At 49.4% G+C, this 22,933-nt stretch overlaps 1 protein-coding gene across 1 annotated transcript; it reads left to right on the plus strand.

Annotated features, from left to right (window-relative positions):
• Window positions 1-3,715: 3,715 nt before the first annotated feature.
• LOC135288462 (TOG array regulator of axonemal microtubules protein 1-like) lies at window positions 3,716-20,758 on the plus strand. Its single transcript, XM_064401852.1, has 13 exons — window positions 3,716-3,917; window positions 5,107-5,321; window positions 6,166-6,326; window positions 7,640-7,683; window positions 7,886-8,097; window positions 9,664-9,716; window positions 10,255-10,301; window positions 12,188-12,276; window positions 13,240-13,390; window positions 14,489-14,650; window positions 16,785-16,917; window positions 18,525-18,630; window positions 19,369-20,758. The coding sequence occupies exons 1-13, from the start codon at window positions 3,878-3,880 to the stop codon at window positions 19,606-19,608; spliced, it is 1,653 nt and encodes a 550-aa protein (XP_064257922.1). The 5' UTR covers window positions 3,716-3,877; the 3' UTR covers window positions 19,609-20,758.
• Window positions 20,759-22,933: the final 2,175 nt, after the last annotated feature.

The following is a 22,933-nucleotide window of genomic DNA, read 5'->3' on the forward strand; positions in this document are numbered from 1 at the left end:
CTGGCCCTCAGCGACCTGGGCTCCATCTGCACCACTGTGCCCAAAGCCATGCACAATTCCCTCTGGGACACCCGCACCATCTCCTACAAAGGATGTGCTTCTCAGCTCTTTTTTTTGTATTTCTTCCTGTCAGCAGAGTATTTCCTCCTGACCATCATGTGCTATGACCGCTCTGTGTCCATCTGCAAACCCCTGCACTACGGGACCCTCCTGGGCAGCAGAGCTTGTGCCCACATGGCAGCAGCTGCCTGGGCCAGTGCCTTTCTCTATTCTCTGCTGCAAACGGCCAATACATTTTCCCTGCCCCTGTGTCATGGCAATGTCCTGTGCCAGTTCTTCTGTGAAATCCCCCAGATCCTCACCCTGCTCAGCCCAAGGCCCTGGAAAAGCAGATTAAAACACCCACCCAGAAAGTACCCTATGATTCCAAGGTCAATCTTTCCTCTAGCACGGGTTTGCTGTCAGAGTCTGTATGGGATTATAAAATCACCAGGAGAAAAGAGGATGAACAAGTTCTGCTTTGGCAGTCCCTCAAGGCTTTGAGGGAGAGGCTTTGTAGTGCTTACTTATTCACAGGAGCACATAACAAGGGTTGAAACAGTAAAAATAGTCCAAACCCTTTAGAAATTGGAAGGAAAACCTGAGGCACTGGGAGCTACCAGCTCAGAAACACGTGGCTTTTGCTCCTCTCTTCTACCTGAGAGCTTCCTGGGCAGGGGCAATTCTTCCAGTTGCATCACCGTGGCCATGGCTAGCAGGGGCAACGAGCAGATGGATTTAGTTTTTCCTGCCAGCCCCTGAAATGCCAGTTGTCATTTGTGTGCGCTGAGGATTCTGTTTCAGACTCTGAACTTGCGCAGCTGCTCCTTGGGCGCTGCTGGCCCGCAGGCGCAGCGGTGCTGCAGCAGCTGTCCCGCACACAGGGAGGGCTCTGGAGCCTCCCCAGGGCCACCAAGGAGCGGAGGAGGGAACGTGCCCGGGATCTGCTGCAGTACCGTGGAGTTGTGAGGGATCCTTCGGTCTCTTTGATGGGAGAGGGAAGGGGGCAGATGGAATCAAGATGGGACAGGGATCAGACAGCCCCACGCCAGGCAGCATTTTCTCCTCTGAGAGCTCCTCTGAGTTGAGCGAACTAGTGAAGCCTGCAGAGCAAATGAGACCTGGGAGTGAGGGAAAGACTGGTTGGAAAGGAGTCAGATAAAGCCCATGTGGGCATTTCTCCTGCCAAGGGGCTCCTGGGGAGACAAAGGAGACAAGAAAGATGTCTCATCTCACAACATTTCCTGAGATATGCTTTTGTGGTTGCCTTGGCAGTGTTAGTGGTCACAGGTTATTGGGAGGACTCTATGATCTTAAAGGCCTTTTCCAATGGAAACAGTTCTGCAATTCTAAACCTCCATTCCTGATTTGGAGGATACAGTCCCAATTATACCCATATTTGAGTTTTTAAGGAATTTAGCATCTACCTTTCCTTGAAAGTAATAGGAATTAGGCTTTAAATGCTCTCTAAACATTGAATTCCTTGCTCTTAAGCTGTGTGTTTGAATTGAAGAGCTTTTGTCCACAAAAGTTGGACCATGGGATGAACGCAAGCAATTCAGTTGCAGTGGCACTTGTTTCACCTGCTTTTCTTCTTCCTTTCCCCATGGGTGGCCGATTTGGGAGTATTTGTTTTGTACTTGGAGTTCTGGCTTCGACTTGCTCATGGATGTGCTGTAAAATCTTATATACTGCTTTCTACTAAAAAATGCTTGCAGACTGGTGGGAATTGCTAGAGACAAGGCTTACAAACCAGTCCCCAGTACGATTAGCCCAGTGTCCCTGCTTCAATCCAGGTATGCTTGTATTAAAAAGGAGCAAACTATTCTAACTCACTCACCCCCTCCCTCCCCTTTTATTTGGTAGCTCTTGTAACGAGTCCTTACCATTCCAACTCTTAGTTATCAAATGCGTGAAGGCACAATACTGCTGTAGCAGAAGCCTGAATTCAGTGAGAACATGTCCAAAGCACTGGGTCCCAACAGCAGTGGGCACGGTGAGAGACTTGGCTCTGCTGCCATGGCCATCCAGCCATGGGGAGAGCAGCTGCTGGGGCTTCCCCCATTCTGCCAAGAGCAGTCTGCCTCCAGCATGTGGACTGCATGGCCACGATTTGGAAAGAATGTGTAAAATGCATAGTTTGAATGTATTTTGATGGTGTCTGACATCACCTGACTGGAGCAGTTTGGTAGGCAGGACGCCCTGCGGGCAGGGCCATGGCAGGGATGGGTGGCTGGCACTGGCACTGGCAGTGTTATTTTTCCAGACAGGCTCCTGGTACATCTGCAGGGGAGGGCACCAGCAGCTGTATCAGCCCAGCGAGCAGCAGCACATGGAGGAGACCCTCATCTGCAAAGAGCCCGTCACCCCCTTTGCTTTCTCCCACGGCAGCACAAGATGATTCCGCTGGAGGTGAAGGGCTGCTGCAGCCTGGAGACTCCTTCAGCCAGCACTTGCTGCAATCTCGTTCCTGCAGCTGTGCCTGGAGGATGTTGGCCTGCAGAGGTGGTGCCAATGTCCAGGAATGCTGCTTGGCCCAGAGAGGCAGTGTGTGTACAAAAGCCGCATTCAAAGCGCTGATTGCCAGACCCCGGAGCCACTGGCAAGGGCAGCAGCTCTTCTTCATTCCATGCAGGTGAGAGCCCAGCCTTGGAGCCTGTCCCTGGTGACAGGGAAACACTCTGAGTATAGGTTTGAATTTTCGGGGACAGTCCAAATGAGAATTGTTTTGAGGCAGGTGTTGTAATGTTGGGTTTGGGTATGTCTGCAGGAAAGAAAGCAGGAATAAACCCCTTGCACAACAATGGAGAACTTTGCATGGCCAATTTACACCCTACAGATACGCTGATCATGTCAGCCCACTGAACACTGGGGGCATCTAATGCAGAGATCTTTGAATAGATAAGAGAGATGAGACTTGAAGAATAATTTTGCAGATGCTGAAGAAGGGATCAGACCCACTTGTCCCGTGGGTTAGGCTTAGTTCTGCCAAATCAAGGATGATTAGTTTTATCTGCTCTGTTGGAGAGTATTTTAGAATGACCTGCCAAGTGCTATTTCTATGAAGAAAATTTTGAATTGTCAGGAGCTGCCAGGGTCAGAAATGTTTTGAGGAAGATGATGTTTATGTTGGGTTTGGGTTTCTCTGCAATCAAGAAAGCAGGAAATAAACCCCTGGAACAATGAAGCAGAGCAAAAGTGGAATGTTTGGATGGTCAATTAGTTCCCTAAAGCTATCGGCCAGCTGAATTGTGGGCTCATCTACTGGGGAGTGCAGAGCTGCTTTTACTTCCACAGCATGGTGCCATTGTTTGTGTCCCAGCACTTTGTTTGATGTGAAGAGAAATTAACCAATTCCCACACCAACCAGCTGCAACCCAGAACTGAGTGGGAATTCCAGAAATAAAGGACTTGAAAAGTAGCTTTGGAGAGGGTTTACTTCCTAGACAGTGTGAAACCCTCAGCTGTGGCCAGGCTGGGCTTAAGGCTGGCTGCCCTTGGGAAGGGAAGGGAAAGGGATGGAGTTGGGGTGGGGTTTTGCAGCCATGGAAATGAGAGAACCACTGGCTATTGCATCACAAAGGGGCAGCCCCATGGGCTATTGTGTCACAAAGGGGCAGCCCCACGCTGGGGCTGTGAAGGCTGTGAAGGTTGTGGCTGGCACGGCCGCAGCGGCAGCAGACGCGTCTGGCTCTGCCTCTCTGTGCCGAGCGCTGGCGATCGGAGTCACCCGGCCTTGTTCTGAGGCTGGGCACCAAGCTCCTGTCGCTGGCTACACTGAGAGTGCTCCCAAATTCAAACCCAGATCCTTCTGCCAGGCAGAAGCACGGGTTCAAACATGGAGTTTACTGGAAAAGGAAAAACCTCTGAAGGAAAAGGTGAGGATAGGAAGGAGCTGAAAGGCTGAAGCCAAATGGAAAAACAATCCCACCATATTTCAGGGAAAACTGCTCCATGGTGCTCAGTTCTGGGTCAGAGTAGGTGGCTGACAGATACAGATGATCCTACAAGGATGCCCATGGCATCACAACATTCTGTCATTAGTTTACTCTGCTTTCTCCTTTTTGACAGCAGCCAAATCACTCATACTGTCAGCCAGGACAGGGACTGTGGCCACAGCTGAGCACAGATTGGACATGGTCATGAGACGCAAGTCCTGTTGCTTTCCTTGCCATCAATGTCAGGTCTCACTACAGATAAATTTCCCGTTCTTCCTCTGCTTGCTGGTCAGGTCCAACCCTGAGGATGGTATTACAGTGCTACAGAAACACCAATAAGGCCTGCCTGTTGCTGACAGGACTTGGTGGTTTACAGAAATAGCAGTCACAGCTGTGTGGGTTTTTCCTGTGGATTCACAGGCCAGACTGAAGAAGGAATATCTTCTCCTCTTATCATTGGAGCCTTCGCCTTTTCCCTTCAGACTTGCCAGCTCCATACTGTTCATAGGAATTAAATGCAGGCTAGTTCCATGAAAAATGAACCCAAATAAATTTTCTCTAAAATGAAAAATTCTTCCCCTTGAGTGCCACACCCATTAGATATGTTAATGATAAAGGTGGGAATTCACCTAACTCACTTCTTCCCTTGTGAGCATGGCTCAGCCTCACACAGAGGTGAGGGGGAGCTGGGCCAATCTCTGTTGGGAGGAAGGGTCTTGTGGCAGCCCAGAGAGCCTGTGCACATTGCCAGGGAACAGCTGTGCCCTGCATGTGGCCCTGCAATGAGCTGTGCTGCTGCCAGTGCCTGTGGAGCTGGAGGGCTGCTCAGCTGTGGGGCAGGGAGAGGAGCAGGAGGGTGCATGTGCAGCTGAGCCATTGCTGGAGAGCACAGGGCTCTGGGCTCCCTGCTGTCCCAGGGCAGCCCAGAGGCCAGGGTGCTCCTGTGGCAGCCCTGTGGAAGTAGGTCAGGGTTTTCCCTTGGCCTGCCTCAAGTGTCTGCCAGCAAGAGAATGTAGCCCTGTGCAGCTGTTTAGAAGTTTGCAGGGAATGTGTCCCACGAGATATGGAGCTTCAGATGCTTTGGGTTTGCATTTTGGTTTCTCTTATATTTTGTGTCTCCACTTTGCAGGCCTGTCTGGCTACCCGCTTGCCAAGACGTTTTCCCTGGCCAGTCCCTCTATGCTCCTTCCCTCCAAGCCATTGCCTCCCATCCAGAAGAGCTCTCCTTCTACCAAGCCAAGCCTGATATGCAGCAGAGAGCAGGAGAATGGGAAAGATGGCATTGGCTATGCTGAGGGCAGGAGAAAAGAAGAGGAGCTGAGTTCAGAGGGACAAGGACATAAGGTAAGGAGACCAAGCTAAGTGCAGTGTGGTCAATTTCCAGTTTCTGTGCTGTCAGCAGAGCTCTCAGACCTTTTCCCTGGCTGGAACTGTCCCTTTCACTGAAGTTGAACAGGTCCTGATTTGGTTCTTTAGGTGGTCCAAAAATGATGGGATAGAAACAAAGGGTGTGCATCTGCCCCTGCTGCCTCCATTCCCATTCCTGGCCATGGCATGGGGGCCCTGGAGGAACTTGGGCAGGCAGAGACCTTGCAGAGAGCAGCAGGGCAGGGAGCTCTGCTCAGCATCCTAAAAGCCAGTGAGGCTGAAATGGTGGATGTGTGGGGGCTGGAGAGCAGCGAGCATCCCGAGAGCTCAGCAGCAGCATCTGGGCTCAAAGGCTGCTGGGGAAGTGTAGGAGGGAAGGGCAGCAGCAGAAGAAATGAGGGGCTTGGGAAGAGCAGGTTTTGGCCTCCTGCAGAATGGCTTTGTGGGGACATGACTGGAGATCAGCACTGGCTGTGAGGTACCTTAGAGGCAGGGAGTTATAAAGCCTCTCCCATGACATCTAAAATGCCCGTGGAGGCAGTGACACCTCAGAACACCTTGATGTCAAATATGTGAATGCCAGCTGGGAATGAAGCCACTTTTGGAGAAGAGTGAGCACAATGGGAGAGGTGCCAAATATGTGCCATGGTCTCTCCCTCATCATCTCCCTTTCCATTCCCCATCCTGGGCCAAGCTGCTCCATCAGTTTTCCTTGATTTTTCCTGCCAGGACACAGTTAAATGCATTCCTGAATATCTTGAGGCATGAATGGGGACAAGGCTGCATGCTTGATCTGAGCACTGTGTTCTACTCTTTGCAGGCTTCCTTGCTGTGTTCCAGTGGAGGGGATATGAAGAAGGGGTCATTGGGACCACCTCTGATCCCCCCCATAGGCAAGGCAGTAAGTCCCTCTCTTGGCAGTGCTGCGGGCTCTCTGCAAAGCTCTCTGCAGCTGGAATTCCAGGAGTCCCAGGGGATGAGGTAAGCCAAGGTGTCTGCTGCTGCTGCAGTGTGCTGTTCATCTCTGTGTTCCCATCCCAAAGTGTGGTTATTTTGCACAGCCAGGTGTCCCATGTATTTAGGCAAACCTCTGTGTATTCCCCATTTTGCCGATCTATGATGACCCAGCACAATGTCAAAGCCAGCACCAATGTGCCAAGAGCAGAGGTGGTGGTGGGGAAGAGGAGGCAGGGCTTCAAAGCACCTCAGGATTGGTCCTCTGCTGGACTTGGCTATTGATTCCCTTTGTAATGGTTGTGCTCTTTTTTGGGAAGTGAATTGCTTGGGTCTGGGTCCTGCAGATATTTGAATGCTGTCATTCTTGACTGTTAACTTCTGCACCCATGAGATTATGTATGGGCCAATACTGGCTACTGGAGAGGGGTCTGCAAATTCAGGTGCTGCTTCTGTAAACATCAGGAATATTTTCTCTGTGCCTGGGCCTCCACTGTGAAATGAGATGCCAGAGAAGTTTTGGGGTATAGATGTATAATCTGATCAATGTTTAATATTTTGATCTGGGCTTAAGATCAAAGCGGGCAAGGTGGTAGACAAGAGTTACAGGACCGTACCTGATGGAAAGATATTGGCTTGGATATGGGAGAGAAAATGTAGCTGTCAAGCTTATCCGAGTGATAACAATAAAGAAGGAGACACAGAAGTATCATTTGAATTGGAAATCTTTGGGAGGGCTTTTAAAGTGCAATCTGAATATCCTCCCCTAGCAGCTGAGTTGGAAAAAGCCTTTTTGTTCTTGAAAGAGCCAGGAGGTGTCATAGCATTCTCGGAGACAGCAGTGCTCTGACCACATGTAGCATGAGACTGTCACCAGGTTTAGGCACGAGCAGGCAAAGTAAAGCTTTGGCACCTGTACAAAAGTAGCTGCCCTCCATACAGTCTCGTGTCTCAGCTGAGCAGCTCTTGCTGCTTCAGTGTGGCTGTAGGAACCACTTGGCTCCAAAAGGAGAGACGGCAGAATTGGGGAGTTAGGATGCAAGTTGAGGAATGACTGATGGTGGTGAGGAAGAGGAGGCAGGGCTTCAAAGCACCTCAAGATGAGTCTTCTGCTGGACTTGGCTATTGTTTCACACAGAGCTTGGCCAGCTCTCTGTGACTCCCGCAATGGAAAGCTTAAGGAAAATTATTCAGCTTTGCATCCTGGTGTGTTTCTGTGCTGCATTTCCTCATTCATCAGAGTGCCCACGCTAAGAATGTTTACATCCTTTCATGGTACAGCCATTCCCTCCCTTCTCTTTCTACCTCCTCACATGTTCATTGTCCTCCATTATCTCCAGGTCAGGATGCAGCAGCAGAAGCAAGGAGAACTCTGAACATGCAGGTAGGTACAGGGCATGTCTGTCCTAAAATGACCATTTTGGTCTTGACTCAGAGGTGACATTTGGAATGTTTGGTTAAAACCCATTCTTTTTTTAATTTCTTTAAATGCATTTCAGTTTTTTGACGGGCTCAGTGGACTCTCCCAGAGCCCAGTCACTGGGAGTGTTCTCTGGTGGTGCAGTGAAAATTCCTCCACTTTGCAGGCGTGACTAGGTTCATTTTCTCCAAGTCTTTCCGGCCATGTCCCTCTTCGCTCCTTCCCTCAAAGCCATTGCCTCCCATCAGGATCAGCTCTCCTTCTTCTAACAATAATAAAATGTACAGCATGGAGAAAGAGAACAAGGACATTGGCACTGGCTATGATAATGACAGTAGAAAACACCAGGAGCAGAGTTCAGAAGAAAAATGTTATAAGGTAAGGAGACCAAACTACGTCCTGTGCAGTAGATTTTCAGTTTATGTGCTGGAGGCAGAGATTGGAGATCTTTTCCTGTGGTGTGACCTCAGGGAAGCAGCTGAGCCAAAGAAGAGCTCAGCTGGACACTGTGCTTCAGGCTGTCTCTGCAGTGGCTGTGGAGTGCAGACTTCATATCCTCAGCATGTGTCAATAACAGGAGAGGTCTTTGAATGGTTTCTGGGCTCTGTTGTGGTTCCTCCTCTGGCTCATGGCTGAGAAAACACCAGCAGCAGCTAAAGTTGAGCAGCTAAAGTTGTCCAATCTGGACAAGCTGTCCTTCTAGATTTAGTAACCTATGGGTATCTGTGAGCCATGTCTATGTCTTGGTGGTGTTTTTTGTCAGCTGTGTCTGGTTGGGATGGAAAAAGGTCTTTGCTGGAGCAGGCAGTCCTGCAAAGTCAGTTCCAGGTTGTCTCAGCTTTTGACTTGTACAGCCATGCCCTCTGCACAGTTGTCTCTGCTGCTATTTCTAGACATCATCAGCTTCTGCGCAGCTGTGTGCTGTGGCATGGCTTTGTCCAGAGGGAAGGGGTGGGAAGTGGCCATGGGGAGAGCAGCCCAGAGCCCAGGCACACAATTGCCTTGGCAGCAGGGCCAGGAGCTGCAGTTGTTTTGGGTTTGCCATGGGTTGCAGAGGAGGCAGATGAACAAGAGTTTTGGTAGACAAAATGTCCAATCAAAGGCTTGGATACTTGATTTCAGCCTTGCTGAGAAAGGGCCCAGTGTCTCCGTGACAGGAAGTGACCCTCTCACTGAAGCTGAACAGGTCCTGATTTGGTTCTTTAGGTGGTCCAAAAATGATGGGATAGAAACAAAGGGTGTGCATCTGCCCCTGCTGCCTCCATTCCCATTCCTGACCATGGCATGGGGGCCCTGGAGGAACTTGGGCAGGCAGAGACCTTGCAGAGAGCAGCAGGGCAGGGAGCTCTGCTGAACATCCTAAATGCCAGTGAGGCTGAGATGGTGGATGTGTGGGGGCTGGAGAGCAGTGAGCATCCTGAGAGCTCAGCAGCAGCATCTGGGCTCAAAGGCTGCTGGGGAAGTGTAGGAGGGAAGGGCAGCAGCAGAAGAAATGAGGGGCTTGAGAAGAGCAGGTTTTGGCCTCCTGCAGAATGGCTTTGTGGGGACATGACTGGAGATCAGCACTGGTTGTGAGGTACCTAAGGGGCAGGGAGAGAATAGTGATCTAAACCCATTCCCATGACACCCTATACTCCAGGTGGAGGCAGTGGCACCTCAGAACATTTTGATGTCAAATATGTGAATTCCAGCTGGGAATGTAGAAAACTGAGCACAAGGGGAGAGGTGCAAAATGTGTGCCCTGGGATCTCCCTCACCACTTCCCTTTCCTAGGTCAACATTCCCCATCCTAGGCCAAGCTGCTCCATCATTTTGCCTTGACTTTTCCTGCCAGGTCCAGTTAAATGCGTTCCTAAATGTCTTGAGGCATGAATGGGGACAAGGCTGCATGCTTGATCTGAGCACTGTGTTCTACTCTTTGCAGGCTTCCTTGCTGTGTTCCAGTGGAGGGGATATGAAGAAGGGGTCATTGGGACCACCTCTGATCCCCCCCATAGGCAAGGCAGTAAGTCCCTCTCTTGGCAGTGCTGCGGGCTCTCTGCAAAGCTCTCTGCAGCTGGAATTCCAGGAGTCCCAGGGGATGAGGTAAGCCAAGGTGTCTGCTGCTGCTGCAGTGTGCTGTTCATCTCTGTGTTCCCATCCCAAAGTGTGGTTATTTTGCACAGCCAGGTGTCCCATGTATTTAGGCATTTTGCCGATCTATGATGACCCAGCACAATGTCAAAGCCAACACCAATGTGCCAAGAGCAGAGGTGGTGGTGGGGAAGAGGAGGCAGGGCTTCAAAGCACCTCAAGATGGGTCCTCTGCTGCAGTTGGCTATTGTTTCACACAGAGCTTGGCCAGCTCTCTGTGACTCCCGCAATGGAAAGCTTAAGGACAATGAATCAGCTTTGCATCCTGGTGTGTTTCTGTGCTGCATTTCCTCCTTCATCAGAGTGCCCATGCTCTGGCGGTTTTCCTCCTTTCATGGTACAGGCATTCCCTCCCTTCTCTTTCTACCTCCTCACATGTTCATTGTCCTCCATTTTCTGCAGGCCAAGATCCAGCAGCAGAAGCAAGGAGGAGAACTCTGAACATGCAGGTAGGTACAGGGCATGTCTGTCCTAAAATGACCATTGTGGTCTTGACTCAGAGGTGACATTTGCAAAGCTTGACTAAAACGCATTCTTTTGAAAATTTCTTTAAATGCATTTCAATTGCTTGACGGGCTCAGTGGACTCTCCCAGAGTCCAGTCACTGGGAGTATTCTCTGGCAGTGCAGTGAAAATTCCTGCAGTCTGAAGTGTTGAGTGTCAGGAGCTGGAGTGGTACCTTGTGGCCCTGGAAATGCAGTGCAGGAAAAGGAAATATTCCTCTCCATTCTGCACATGCCTTTTATCTCCCTGCAGCCTTCCTAATGTCACAATTAGTAAGGAAAACAAGGCATTTAGCACAAAATGAGAAATGTTCCCACTTCTTCTTCCTGCTTTTGTAGCAGAAAACCTTTCATTGGGGCACTTTCTGAGCTGAACCCTTTGAGACGGGATGGACATTAATGGACATTGCCTGGTTTTGTATTGGCAGAAATAGAGAAACCTGCTGTGACAGAATGTCCTTATAAATTTTCCTATCAGGGAGAAGGAGCCTTCCAAATGGATGCATGCTATGCAGGGTCTGAGTTTGTCATCCTGTGACAGCACAAGCCCAAAGCCACCTATGGCAGGTTCACCATGACAAATCTCTTCCCTGGCTCTCTGCCTGTGTCAGTGTTGCAGGCTGAGGCTGGGGGAGGAGATGCCTTCTGCCTTGTCCTCCCTCCCTGCCTTGCCTGATCCCTGACAAGTGGCATTGTGCCAGACAAAATGCAGTGTCTGGTGCCTCTGGCTCAGCCAATGCTTTCAAGTTGAAAGCCCCAATGACACTGTTGTTGTTCCTTTGCCATCTCTGGCTGTATCATGATAGGACAGATGAGACTTGAAGAAATAATTCTGCTGATGCAGAAGAAGGGATCAGATGCCCTGGTCCCTTTGCTCCGGGTTAGTTCTGCCAAATCCTGGCTACGGCCCCTTTGGAATGACTCCTTAATTGCTGATGTGCAGCTGGAATGCTTAATGCAGCTAGGGAGAAGTATTGCTCAGTAAGGAAGGTGACTTTTTTTCTGGACTCATTCTGGACTAGAAATGACTTATGACATTAATCCTTAGCTGTCTCACTTTTATTACTGACTGAAGCATTCTACAGGGTGAAGGAATCCCATTTTAGGACAGGGATTCCTCTCAAACTGCTTGGCTGCTGTATGAATTTACCCTCTGTGAAGCCATGTAAAGAATTAGTTATCTTAGCTCTAACAGCTCTGTTGGAGAGTATTTCAGAATGAGCTCCATTGTTCTTCTTGCAATTAGAAAATCAGCCTTTAATCAGGCTGGCCCAAAATTGGCCCACTCTCATACAGTTCAGAAGGAAACCCTCGGGGAAAATGAATTATCTGGTGCCAAGAACACAGTTCATGTTTGGGTAACACTGCTGCAATGCTAAGTTTTTCTTTGCATGTCCTCTAAAATATTCCAACAAAGAGAAGAAAATGTTGATCTAAATGCATCCAGGTATTAGAACCTGGGACTTTTAAGAACCAAAAGAAGATGTTTACTAATATCAGCATGAATAAGAGCAGATAAGAATTGCTGTCAAGAGCAATCTCCATCTCTGCCCTTCTCTATCACACAGAGGCTCTCCAGCATCCAGGGGTTGGGGCCTTCATCATGCAGCAGGTTTCAGTCTGCTGGCCACCAGAGTAATGTCATGTCTGCTGCCAGTAGCCCATCCCTTGGGAGAGGCTCTAGGCATTGTACCTTGCTGCTCTCAGTCACAGTCTCTGTGTCTTCTGAGGGCTCTGCAATCTGGAACCTGTCTTGCCTGTTGTCCAGCATTGTGGTTTTGGGGGCTTGACATCTGCCAGAGATTTACACAAACCTTTGCTTTCATTTCCAGGCCTCCCACTGAGCCAGGCCAAGGAGATGGATCATCACACCGATCCTGGTCTTACGCGTGACACAGACCTGAGGGAAGGTTTTGGAAAGGTAAGGGAGAAGGACAGGGATGAGCAGATTTCCTTTCCAGTGGCTGTTTAGTGCTTGGCCCAAAATGTCACTGAAAATCATAATCATCCTCTCCTGGGCAATGTGGATTCTCTTGGGAATATATTTGACAACTAGAGAGGAATTGCTTGGCTGTTTCCAGTGGTGTCAAGGTGCCTGGTTTGGAGATGGTGCTAAGGTCATGTCAGAAGCATTCTTTATGTGCAAAGGCTGTTTTAGAGAAGTTCTGAATGACAGAATAAGCTACACATCAGTGAATGTAAGCAAAGTGCATCCTCGGAAGCAGAGAAGCAAAGATTCTAATGTTGTGTGTAAGCAAGGCTGCAAAAGAAAATGGGAGAGTTTGATTTTTCCTGGTTACCTTTCTGGCTGTATGTCACAGCCCTCTCATTCTCAAGTTTTCTGCTCATTAACAGCAGTGTTTCTGCAGCTTGTTTTCATATGACTCCCCATTTTGGTCTCCTGATGTCAGAGACCAAGTCCTTCAGAGTCCTTCAGAGCTGAGTCCTTCAGAAGCCAGGAAGTGAGAAACAGCTGCAATTCCTGGCCATGAGTGTTAAGCAACAGCTAATTACCCCTCCTTGCTGGATATTGCGCATGGTTTTTATTCTCCTGCCATGGCCCGTAGGAACTGAACTGCCTGCTCACTGGCCGTGTCAGCTCTTCCTCTGTCTTGGAGCACTCCTATGACCTTCATGCTTCAAGCAGGGCTTCCTGACATAGGCTGCAGTTGGAGCAGTGTAAGGTTGTGGCACAGAAATGTTCCACCTGGCTGTGTGTAATTGCCAAGGTGAGGATGGGAGTCATTCCTCTGAAACTTTTGGAATGGATATGGAGCTGCATTGAAATCTATGGCACTCTGTGGACTCTGTGCTCCTGAGGAGATGTTGTGTCTGGTTGATGTATCTCTCCTTACAGTCTATGATGCATTTTAATTGCACCTAGATCCGTGCTGCATTGTGCATGTTGGCTCAAAAGAACTTAGAGCGGAAGGATGCAGAGCTTTTGGAGAGAGACATGAAGAAAAGGAGGCAAAGGAAAACATCCTTGCAGCCCATTCTGGAGACAGTTGAGCCCAGGGATGAAGCTGAAGCAAGTAAGTGGTGGCTACACTTGTGGTGGTCCTTTTTGACCACTTGCTTGCCCTTTGCAGTGTTGCAGTCAGACTGGGGGACTGTTCCACTTGCATTTGAGTGGAAGCTTGCTTGGGATTTAATTCTGTTTCTGAAAGAAAAATACAGGGGCATGAAGTGTCTTGCCCATGGCCTCAGTGAGTCAGTAACAGAATATCAGTTTCCCCCCTTCACCTCGAAAGTCTTTCAGAGTAGAAAATTCTGTCTTGCAAAGCACACTGGAACTTCAGACTCTCTCCTGGAGAGCAGTCTTCAGGCAAGGTGAATTCAAAAGAATGCTTTTCAGCCAGGGTGCAACCTGGAAGAAACAAAATGCAACTCCTTCTCATGAAAACACCAGAGATCCTTCTCCTGCCACTCCCTGCTGAGGAGCTGGTGCTGTAGAGCTGTGCTGAAGCCCCCAGGCAGTGCTTCTGCTGTAGCCCTGGGAGCAAGCAGCGTTCCTGACTGAATCCCAGCCGAGGGGCTCTGCCTGCAGGGCTGTGAGCGCTGCCCGAGGGCGGCAGCAGGGCCCTCAGGAGGCAGCACTCAGCCCCAGGGCAGCACGCAAGGTTATCTGCACTTTCTCTGGTAACTTCCCCTGCCAGCCTCTGGAACAGGAAATCAAAAGCAAAGCAGTACTGGGTTTCCTTGTTTCTTAGGGGAAGCATTGCTGCAATTTGGTTTGAAGCTAGAAGAGAGTAGATTTACATTAGATATTATAGGGTTTTTTTTTTTAAAGGAAGGGGATTAAAAGCTGGAAGGGTTTGCCCAGAGAAGCTGTTGTTGGTCCATCTTTGAAGGTGTTCAAGGCCAGCTTACATGGGGCCCTGGGCAACCGGATCAGGATGAAGATGTCCCTGCTCACAGGGGTTGGACTAGATGGTGCCTAAAGGTGCCTTCCAACCCAAACTCTTCTAGGAATCTGTGATTCTTTTTCCCATATTAGTGTGCCATTGTTATATGTGAAGTTCTTTGGGATAACAAAGAGATGTTACCCAGCTCTGGCAAGTTTTCTCACCCTTTCCATCATCACCCTGTCTAGTGCCTTCCACTTAGAAGCTCCTCTTCGGTCCCTGCAGGCTTTAGCCTACCACCTGTTGATGGCACAGCTTCTAGAGTGCAGAGAAAACAGCCTGGTAGTGCCTTGAAGAAGAAGGTCTTGAAGAAGCAGGACAATGTGTCCTTACTGCCCAATAGGCCCATCATCCATGGGGATGGCAGCTTCCCATGCAGCTCCTCAGGTAAGCCTGCTCCATGGCAGCTTTCTCCACACAGGTTTTCCCTTGCACAAGGAGTACAAACTGCCTCCTGCCTCAGGCAGCACAGCTGGGATCTTGGGTCCATAGTCTGTCCTGAGAACGAACAGCAAATCTACTTTTGAATTACTCCAGCTTGGGAGTGCTGGAGCAGTGGTTCTTAGAGCTCTGTTGGAAAGTTGAGCTGAATCAAGTAGTGTAAAGGCCTGAGCTCTGGCTTTTGCCCATCCTGATAGTCCAAACTACAGCACTGGTGCCAGGAGGCAGCACTGTTGGCTGCAGGGTGAGCTGCAGGGCAGTCTGCCAGAGTGTGCTCACCGTGCACCTGCGAGAGCCACCACCATCAGTTGCTCACTCACCATCTGGCCCTCTGCCTGTGCTGCTGTCCAGTTCTGCAGCCAGCTTTTCTGCTATCCCAGCAAGGGCTGTCTCTGCAGGGCAGTCAGCAGCTTGGTGCAGTTGTGCTGCTGCTGCTCCCAGAAGTGCCCGAAGGCTCCTCGCTGCTGCCATCCCACAGCCTGCAGTGCCAAGAGGGAACAAGCAGTGCCTCCTGTGTCACCCAGCAAATACAGCGGCCGTGTGCAGCCGATGACACCAGGAGGGGCTGCCTGCTGCTCCCAGGCTGTTTGCTGCCTGCAGGAAATACACAGCAGACAGTCCCTAGTGGCTCCTGTCTCTCCTTTGTGGGCAGCCTGCCTGTGCTGTGATCCCAAGCAGGGTGAGATAAGAAGATGGCAGCTAGGAGTGATACTTCAATGCTCTTTTCTAGTGATGCTACTTCCATGGTCAGAATTGACCAGAACTAGCCTGAGGTGGCTCTCCATTCATACTGAATCCAGATGTGTATGCCTACATACTTCTGCAGTGACATCACTGGTGTCAGTGGCTGGGGTACCTCAGTGACATCCAGATTAGCTCCTGTCTGAATATTTTTCTTGTTATGGTTCCTCCATACTTGGTGAGAATATGCAAGGTAGCACAAAAACCCTATAAAGTCTAGGGCAGTTCATCAAGATTCTGTGCAATATTTATACTCCATCATTGTAGACAGCTGAAATGTTTTCATCTACACATTAGAAAAGGAGCTTTTTAGTGCACAACATGAAATTTTTGATTGACAGTGCTTTTGATGACAAATGGGTTTCATAAGAAATGCATTTATCATCTGATTTTCTTCATACCCTGTAAGTTTTTTTCCTTACCATAAAATTTAATTAAGGCAAACCCAGGTCAACTGATCAACAAGAGAGTGTGTCTGCCAACAATGTGGATCTGTATTTGCATATTTTTATCCTCAGAGTGCATTTGGAAACCTTTTTAATCAACTGTCTAGTCTGGAAGGTACATTTTTCCACAAGAGAAAGCTTAGAACCTACTGAGTTTGCAAACACATCCATTAGATGACAAATTTCACCTCAGCATCTTTGAAATACAGGCAGTGTGCACCTCTGAAAGAGTACAGATTGATGATGTTTGGAAAGAACAACATCCATAAAGTACTCCCTTCCCAATAGTAGGGATACTAAAATGTATGTGCACTCAGCTGCCTGCTGTCTAGAATATTTGCAGTCCGTGGGAACAGAGGCGCTGTCAGGTGGGAAGGGTCAGGTATGGCTGTTCCCTGGTAGCTGCTCCGTGAGGATTGAGCCGGGCCCAGCAGGGCTGGCCTGTTCAGGCTTGGCTTGGTGCTGTCTCCAGGCAGCTGCAGGTCTCTCCTCAGGGAGCTGCAGAGTGCCCCTGTCCTCAGGGCTGGGGAAATCAGGGTGCTGAGACAAGAGGGGCACTGAGGGGTTCCCTCCTGGGCAGCGAGTGCTGCTGCTCAGCGCTGTCTGGCAGGGAGCGGGAGCTCTGCGGGCACAGGAACCTGCCGCTGGCCGTGGTACCTGTGGCCCTGGGGAGCTGGGGCTGCGGGGCAATTGTCAGGTTTAGCCTGGAGCTGTGCCCAGCTGGGGGGCTGGGAGAAAGCAAGGAGCCCCAGGAGCCAGAGAGCAGGGAAGTCTCTGAGCCAGTGCCAGTTGGCACCACAGGGAACCCTGGCTGGGAGATGGGGCTGCAGGCCGCTCCATGGCGGGGTGCCTTGCCCGGGCCGCAGCGCCCATGGCCGACCCTCTCCTTGCAGTGACCTCGCAGACGGCCACTGGTGCCCAGCGCCGAGAGGAGCCGCTCCGTGGGCATGGGCAGAAGGACAGAGCCTCTCCAGACCCACAGCACTCCTTGCTGGAGGCACTCTCCTTGCTCGGCAGCGATGACTGGTAAGAAAGGCCTTGTTCACTCTGTGTCCCTCTTAGCATTAAGGTAGGTTAGAATCGTGTCTTGCTAGTGCCTCTGAGCCCCTGAGAGCCCAGAGTGGACAAAGGGAACTCTTGAAACCACTCCAGAGCAGTGAGAGGATAAAGATTTGAGAGCAGCCTTTTCTTGGCCTTGCTCTGCAGCACTGCTCCAGCTGCAGCAGCTCCGTGCTGTTTCCTCGCTTTGCCTGTTGTTCCATGGAGCTGCAAAGGAAACCTTGAGGGGATGGCAGAAGTTTTGAGTGTAGAGATTTGGGTGCCTTGGGCCACTGGCCCAGTGGGACTGAGTAAGATTCCTCTCTGCCCCCACTGCTGACAGCAATGGCAGGTGACAGCGTCTCCCTGTGACCTCCTGCATGGGAGTCCCAGAAGCAGCTCCAGGGAGTTCCTCCAGGGACTTGTGCTGTCCAGTCCCTCAGGCTGTCATTACTCCTGAAGGGCTGATGGCAGAAGAGAAGGAAAAAGAAATGAAATCCTCTAGGAATCTTGCACTTTTGGAATTCAACTTTTTCCTTCTCACTGCTTCATATGGGCCTGAGATGTTTTGTCAATACTCACCATGTGTCCCAAAATTATACACAGGCAGAAGGAGGCCCAGAGGTGATAACCCTACAAATGTTAGGTGATATTGGTTTCCTTTTTAATGTCTTTTTGATCACTCCCTGGTAGATGCTTCATTCACACAGGGGTAAGGACTCCATTCACACTGGGATGAGCATGAAAAATCTGCCACAATGCATCTCCTTGTGCAGTCACCTTTGTTTTGTCCTTTCTCTTCTGCTTTCTCTTCCCCATTTCTCATGGGTGTCCTGTGAGGTGCAGAGAGCTTCTGCAGGTGTAGGGGGTCCAGATGACGCTCAGGGGTGCCAGTGGGATCAGTGGCCAGCCCCGTGCTGCAGCCCTGATGCCTCACATTCCTTCCTGTAGCTGAGGCCCTGCACAAAGTGCTGAGAGACAGAGTTGTTTGCACCTTTTAAATAACACGTTGCTGTTGTGGGGGTTGTTTTAGGTAGGGGGTTTTGGGAAAAGCCAGAGTTTCAACAGTTCTTGCTCAGGGGTGGAATCTTCTGGGACATCCTGCTGCTTTTTGGGGGAATATGTGAGGTGGAGTGGAGGGGGTGACAGAGAGAGGCCTAGATGGCAGAGGGGAAACTCAGCTCCAGAGTGCCAGTGCAGACTCTCAGTGCTGAACTGCCTGCTGGGGCTGACAAAAAAGGAAAATGCCCCAATAACAGCTCGGTGGGACTGTGTCTCAGGGACAGGCACAGGGAGGTGACAAGAAACAGCAGTTTGGTCTGGTCTACAGCTTCTAGGAAGCAGTGCCAGGGGGCCATCATGTGCCAGAGATTTCAGAAAGGCTGTCTGCTTAAATGGCCACTCTGAAACCCCTCTATTCACCTCTTGGATTTGTGTAGGCTTTTGACAGCCACATCATCCTGTGGCAACCTTTTCCACAACTAAATTAAGTACTCCTTGAAAAGCACCTCCCATTGTTTGACTGAGCTGCCAGCCTGATAATCTCAGAGGGTGCTGCCTTGGTGGAGAGAAAAAATCAATCTTCTGCCTTTCAGGGAGATGAAGGAGAAGGGACTCTACAACATCAAACACCTGGCTGGGTCCCATTCAGAGGTCCTGCTGTGTAGACTTCATGACGTTTGCTTGGCAGTTACCAACGAGGTGAGAACATTGTTCTGAATTGTCCCACATACTTCATACATGGTGTGTAGAGTAGGTATCTGCTTGTTCGTCTCCATGTGTGCTCAGGGTCTGCCTTCATTTCTGCTTTTAGACCTTCTATTTCTAATGTCTGTCAGCTATCTGTACGATCTGTGGGTACATGTAGCTGTATTTACTGGTAAGTTGGGTATCTGACACGTGTCTTTGAGTGTGGTGCCTTTATAATGCAATGTGCAAATGCAGAAACTGAGACACTAATGAGGTTATTTGCCAGAGTCCCAGTCTCTGCCCAAGCTGTAATTCAACACTGCAAATTGGTCTCTGGGTCTGAGCCTGTATTTTCTGTTTCCTGGCTGAGTGCTTCAGCTGCTGGTGTTGTTTTTTGAACAGGAGCACCTGACTCTTCTATCTTTATGATTTGTGCTTTTATGATTTGAAAGCAGCCCTTGCTTCAGTTTTCTAGTCAAAGGGCTTAAAATCAAAGCTGTGAACATTTTAGAAGGGTTAAGTAGAACACTTGAATGAAATATTTTTTTTTAGGCCTGCAGTAAGCAGGTGTGAGACCAGAAATTGGTGCCAGAGTAAAAGCCTTTCTGTGCTTGTGCTCTCCTGCTCTTACTGTACTTTGATGTTCCTTTGGACACAGTGGGATGTGTTGTCATTTTCTGGGACTTCTGTTGCAGGCAACTGGTTTTCTTTTCAAGGTGATTCTTATGTTTCCCCTCATTACTTGTCCAGGTGGCCAACCTCCGTTCCAAGGTGTCCTACTCTGCAATTGTCACTCTGGGAGAGCTCTTTGTGACCTTGAAGAAGAACATGGACTCTGAGGTGGATGAGGTTGCTCGGGTCCTTCTGCAGATGGTGTCCAACTCCCCAGAATTTGTTCAGAAAGCAGCCAGTCAGACCCTGGGGATCATGGTGGAGAATGTGACTCCTGCACGAGCAATGACTGCTCTCATGGACATGGGAGTCAAGTAGGTTGTTCTTCTTTTAGTGATATTCTTCACCTTCTAGTGTGTGGGAGGGAGAAGGGATGAGACAGAGAATGGGAATGGTGGGAGGGAAGGGTCCTGTATGCTGCATCTTCTGTGAACTCAGTGACTTCATTCTCCAATCAACGTCATTTCTCTCTTCTTGTCACCTGTTTCTGCCCTCCTGCAGCCTATTAGTTCTCAGAATCCCAGAACTTTAGAATATGGGGAGTTGGAAGGGGCTCATCAGGACCATTGAGTCCAGCTCCTGGCCTTGCACAGAACAGCCCAAGGGTCACACCAAGTGCCTGAGATTGTTGTCCAAATGTTTCTTCAACTCTGTCAGGCTTGGTGCTGTGACCACTGCCCTGGGGAGCCTGTTCCAGTGCCCAACCACCCTCTGGGTGAAAAACCTTTTTCCTGATACCCAAATGAAAGCTCCTCTGACTCAGCTTCCTGCTGCTTCCTGGAGTTCTCCCAGGCTGTCAGATTTTCCTAGCTGTGGTGACTGGTGGGGAAGTGAAAGTGCCTGCAAAGCCTGAGGATAGAGCCTTGTGCTTTTGTGGCAAGAGGGACAATTGCAATTGCAGCTGTGAGTGGTGTTTGGTATTTCACAGCACTAACCACAGGGGCCCTGGGAAAACCATGTCTCCTCATGATGCCATTAGCTTGAGAAAGGAGGAGGGTACTTGCTGGGGTGTGGAGCACATGGGGGACAATCTGCTGGGTGTGGCACAGCCTGCACAGCAGGTGCAGCTCCTGCCAAAAGGAGTTTTGTATGACTGTCCTGGCCATAGAACTCTACTTTCTATTCAAACTCATGTTTCATGTTAGCCTTGGGATGATGAATCACTTTAAAGGCACCTTCACAGCCTGACTGCCATGGAACAGTTGAAGCACATGCTGCCTTAAATGTTGGTGCTGGGCCTGATAGTTCCCAAGAGACACTCTCTAGAACAGGACAGCCTGGTTAAACTGCCTGTCCCTCCTTTCCTCAGCTTTGGAATAGGGTAAAACATTCAGATGTATCCGTTGCCAAGCCTCTCAGAAGAAACAGGCTGCATTGCTGGATATTCTGCAACTTCATGGCCCACAACATGTTTTCCCTGCATTTGTTTCTTCCCAGAGGTCTGCAGATTTGGGGATCATGGGTGGAAAGAGCCTCAATCCTGCTGCAGCTCTGTGTACTGGCTGCCCTCTGATGGGTCAGCATGAGTTGTCTTTATTTTCTAAATCATTCATATGTAATCTATTTCCTTAATCTTTCTCAGAGTAAATACTGTGAAAGGAGCTGAGTATCAGAGAGTGCAGGGAAACTGAATTCCTCCCTCTGCCTTGCAGGCAGTCCTTCTGTACAATGCTAGCTTTGTGTTTACCTGAGTTCAGAACCTTCTAGCGGTGTCTAAAGTTGCAGGGAGAAGCCAGGCCTCCTTCCCCCAGCAAGGACAGGGAGCAGGCTCTGGCCAAGGCCTGTGCTGCTGCTGCTCCTTCTCCCTGTGCCCCAGGGTTTGCTCTCTTCTTCCCAGGAGCCGCCACGCCCAGGTGCGGAAGTGTGGGGCCGAGCTCCTCCTGTCCCTGATGGAGAGAATTGGAGTCACAAAGCTGGCAGGCACAGCCAGGGCTGAGAGGCTGGCACATGTGGCAGGGAAGCTTGCTCAGGACTGTCACCAGGACACAAGGTAATGATCTTCATTTCACCTCCTAAAACAGGAAAAGCCTTTTGTGCCTGGCTATAAAGGTAAAACCCCACAAGAGTGGAAACTAATGGAAATATGAAGTTCCCTCACTGTGTGAATAAGGTTCATAGAAGCATGGAATATGCTGAGTTGGAAGGGACCCATCAGGGTCATCGAGTCCATCTCCCGGCCATGTGCAGTGACCCCAAGAGTCACTGCATGTGCTTGAGAGCATTGTCCAAAGGCTTCTGGAGCTCTGTCAGCCTTGGTGCTGTGACCATTGCTCTGGCTTGCCTGGGCAAATGGCTGTACTGGGTAACCTGAGGTTGGCCAGCAGAAATGAGCATTGCCAACTTCCTGTGGCTTGAAGGATTCTTTACTGAGATCAAAAGAGCTCAGATGAGCCAGTCCAACAGTTTTCTTTGGCCTTGGGTGCACAACACAAAGCCAAAGTGTTGGCTAATATTTATCACTGAAGGATCCCAAACATCCATTTCTCCTTAACTTCAGACTTTCTTAGAAATATTTCAGGGGTCTTTAGCCAACATATTCAGTCTTTCTGAACTTGGTCTGCAGATTTCTAGAATGCTGTTTTCTGTGGCTCAATGACCTCCAAATTTCTTCTTGAAGAAAGCTGTGATTTCCTAGTGGCAAAATCAACCCAAACCACCAAAGTCCCCTTACTCTGATGATGAAATTCCCATTAATAGCTGCCAAGAACACCAGAGCAACTAACTGCCCCTGTGCATACATATAGTATAGAATAATCAATAGGATGCAGGAGGTGTTTTGTCCTGGCTTCCCTGCCAGTTAAAGAAAGGCAAATTATTGTGCAATGGCAGCAAGACATTGCTAATAGGCTCTGACAACAAAGCAGATGTGTTCTGCTTGTTCTCTGGGATCCTTTGATCCCACAGGAGCACATCCACAGTTTCAGAGTGAAATGGTATTTTTCTGTTGCCCACATTCTCCTCTTGCCTCCTGTGTTCATCTGACAGCACTGTGCACTATCAACTGGAGGTAAATCTCCCTCTTTGCTGAGTAGGTAATGCCTTCTTGTGCAAGGATTGCACATGATGAATTTAAGGTATAAGCCTCTTCTGTTCACACTCTTCCTTTCTTTGTTCACTTTTCTTTCCTTTCCTCCCTCCCTCCCTCCCTTCCTTCCTTAGGCATTATGGACAGGAGATGGTGAAGATGTTGCTCAATCATCAAAAATTTAAAATGCTTTTGGAACGATCTCTTTCCACCAGTGACCTGGAAGATATTCTGACAAGAATGAAGAAGAAAGTAAGTGCTTGGCAGGAGAAATGTCTCCTTTGTGCAAGTATTGCCACTGCTAATGTGAGATCAAACATCCCCAATCTGTCTTGATCTCATTCCTCTACTACTGAATCATTTTTCTCCTGGGAATGAGCTGTTAATCCTCAGCCTGTTCATCTGCAGACCACAAAGAAATTGATGTTATTAGGGAAAAAGTGGGGTTTGAATATTTTCAATATCATTCACAAAGAAGAAAGGGAAAGAGAGCAAATGGGTTTACATTTAAGTGTAAGGCCCCACCATGCTCTCCCTCCTCTGCCCAGTAAAGCAATTAAGTGAGAATAGTGCTTCTGAAGAGAACAGAGTCTTTGCAAAAGATACTGGAAGTAGTAG

The sequence above is a fragment of the Passer domesticus genome, chromosome 33 (assembly GCF_036417665.1).
Source record: "Passer domesticus isolate bPasDom1 chromosome 33, bPasDom1.hap1, whole genome shotgun sequence".
Taxonomy (NCBI): Eukaryota; Metazoa; Chordata; class Aves; order Passeriformes; family Passeridae; genus Passer; species Passer domesticus.

Bases quoted from the DNA above. Each gene is read 5' to 3' on its own strand.
- LOC135288462 (XM_064401852.1), top strand. From the start codon at position 3,878: ATGGAGTTTACTGGAAAAGGAAAAACCTCTGAAGGAAAAG. The intron at 5,322-6,165 runs GTAAGGAGACCA...TACTCTTTGCAG, and splicing joins CAGAGGGACAAGGACATAAG to GCTTCCTTGCTGTGTTCCAG. The intron at 8,098-9,663 runs GTAAGGAGACCA...GCTGTGTTCCAG, and splicing joins CAGAAGAAAAATGTTATAAG to TGGAGGGGATATGAAGAAGG.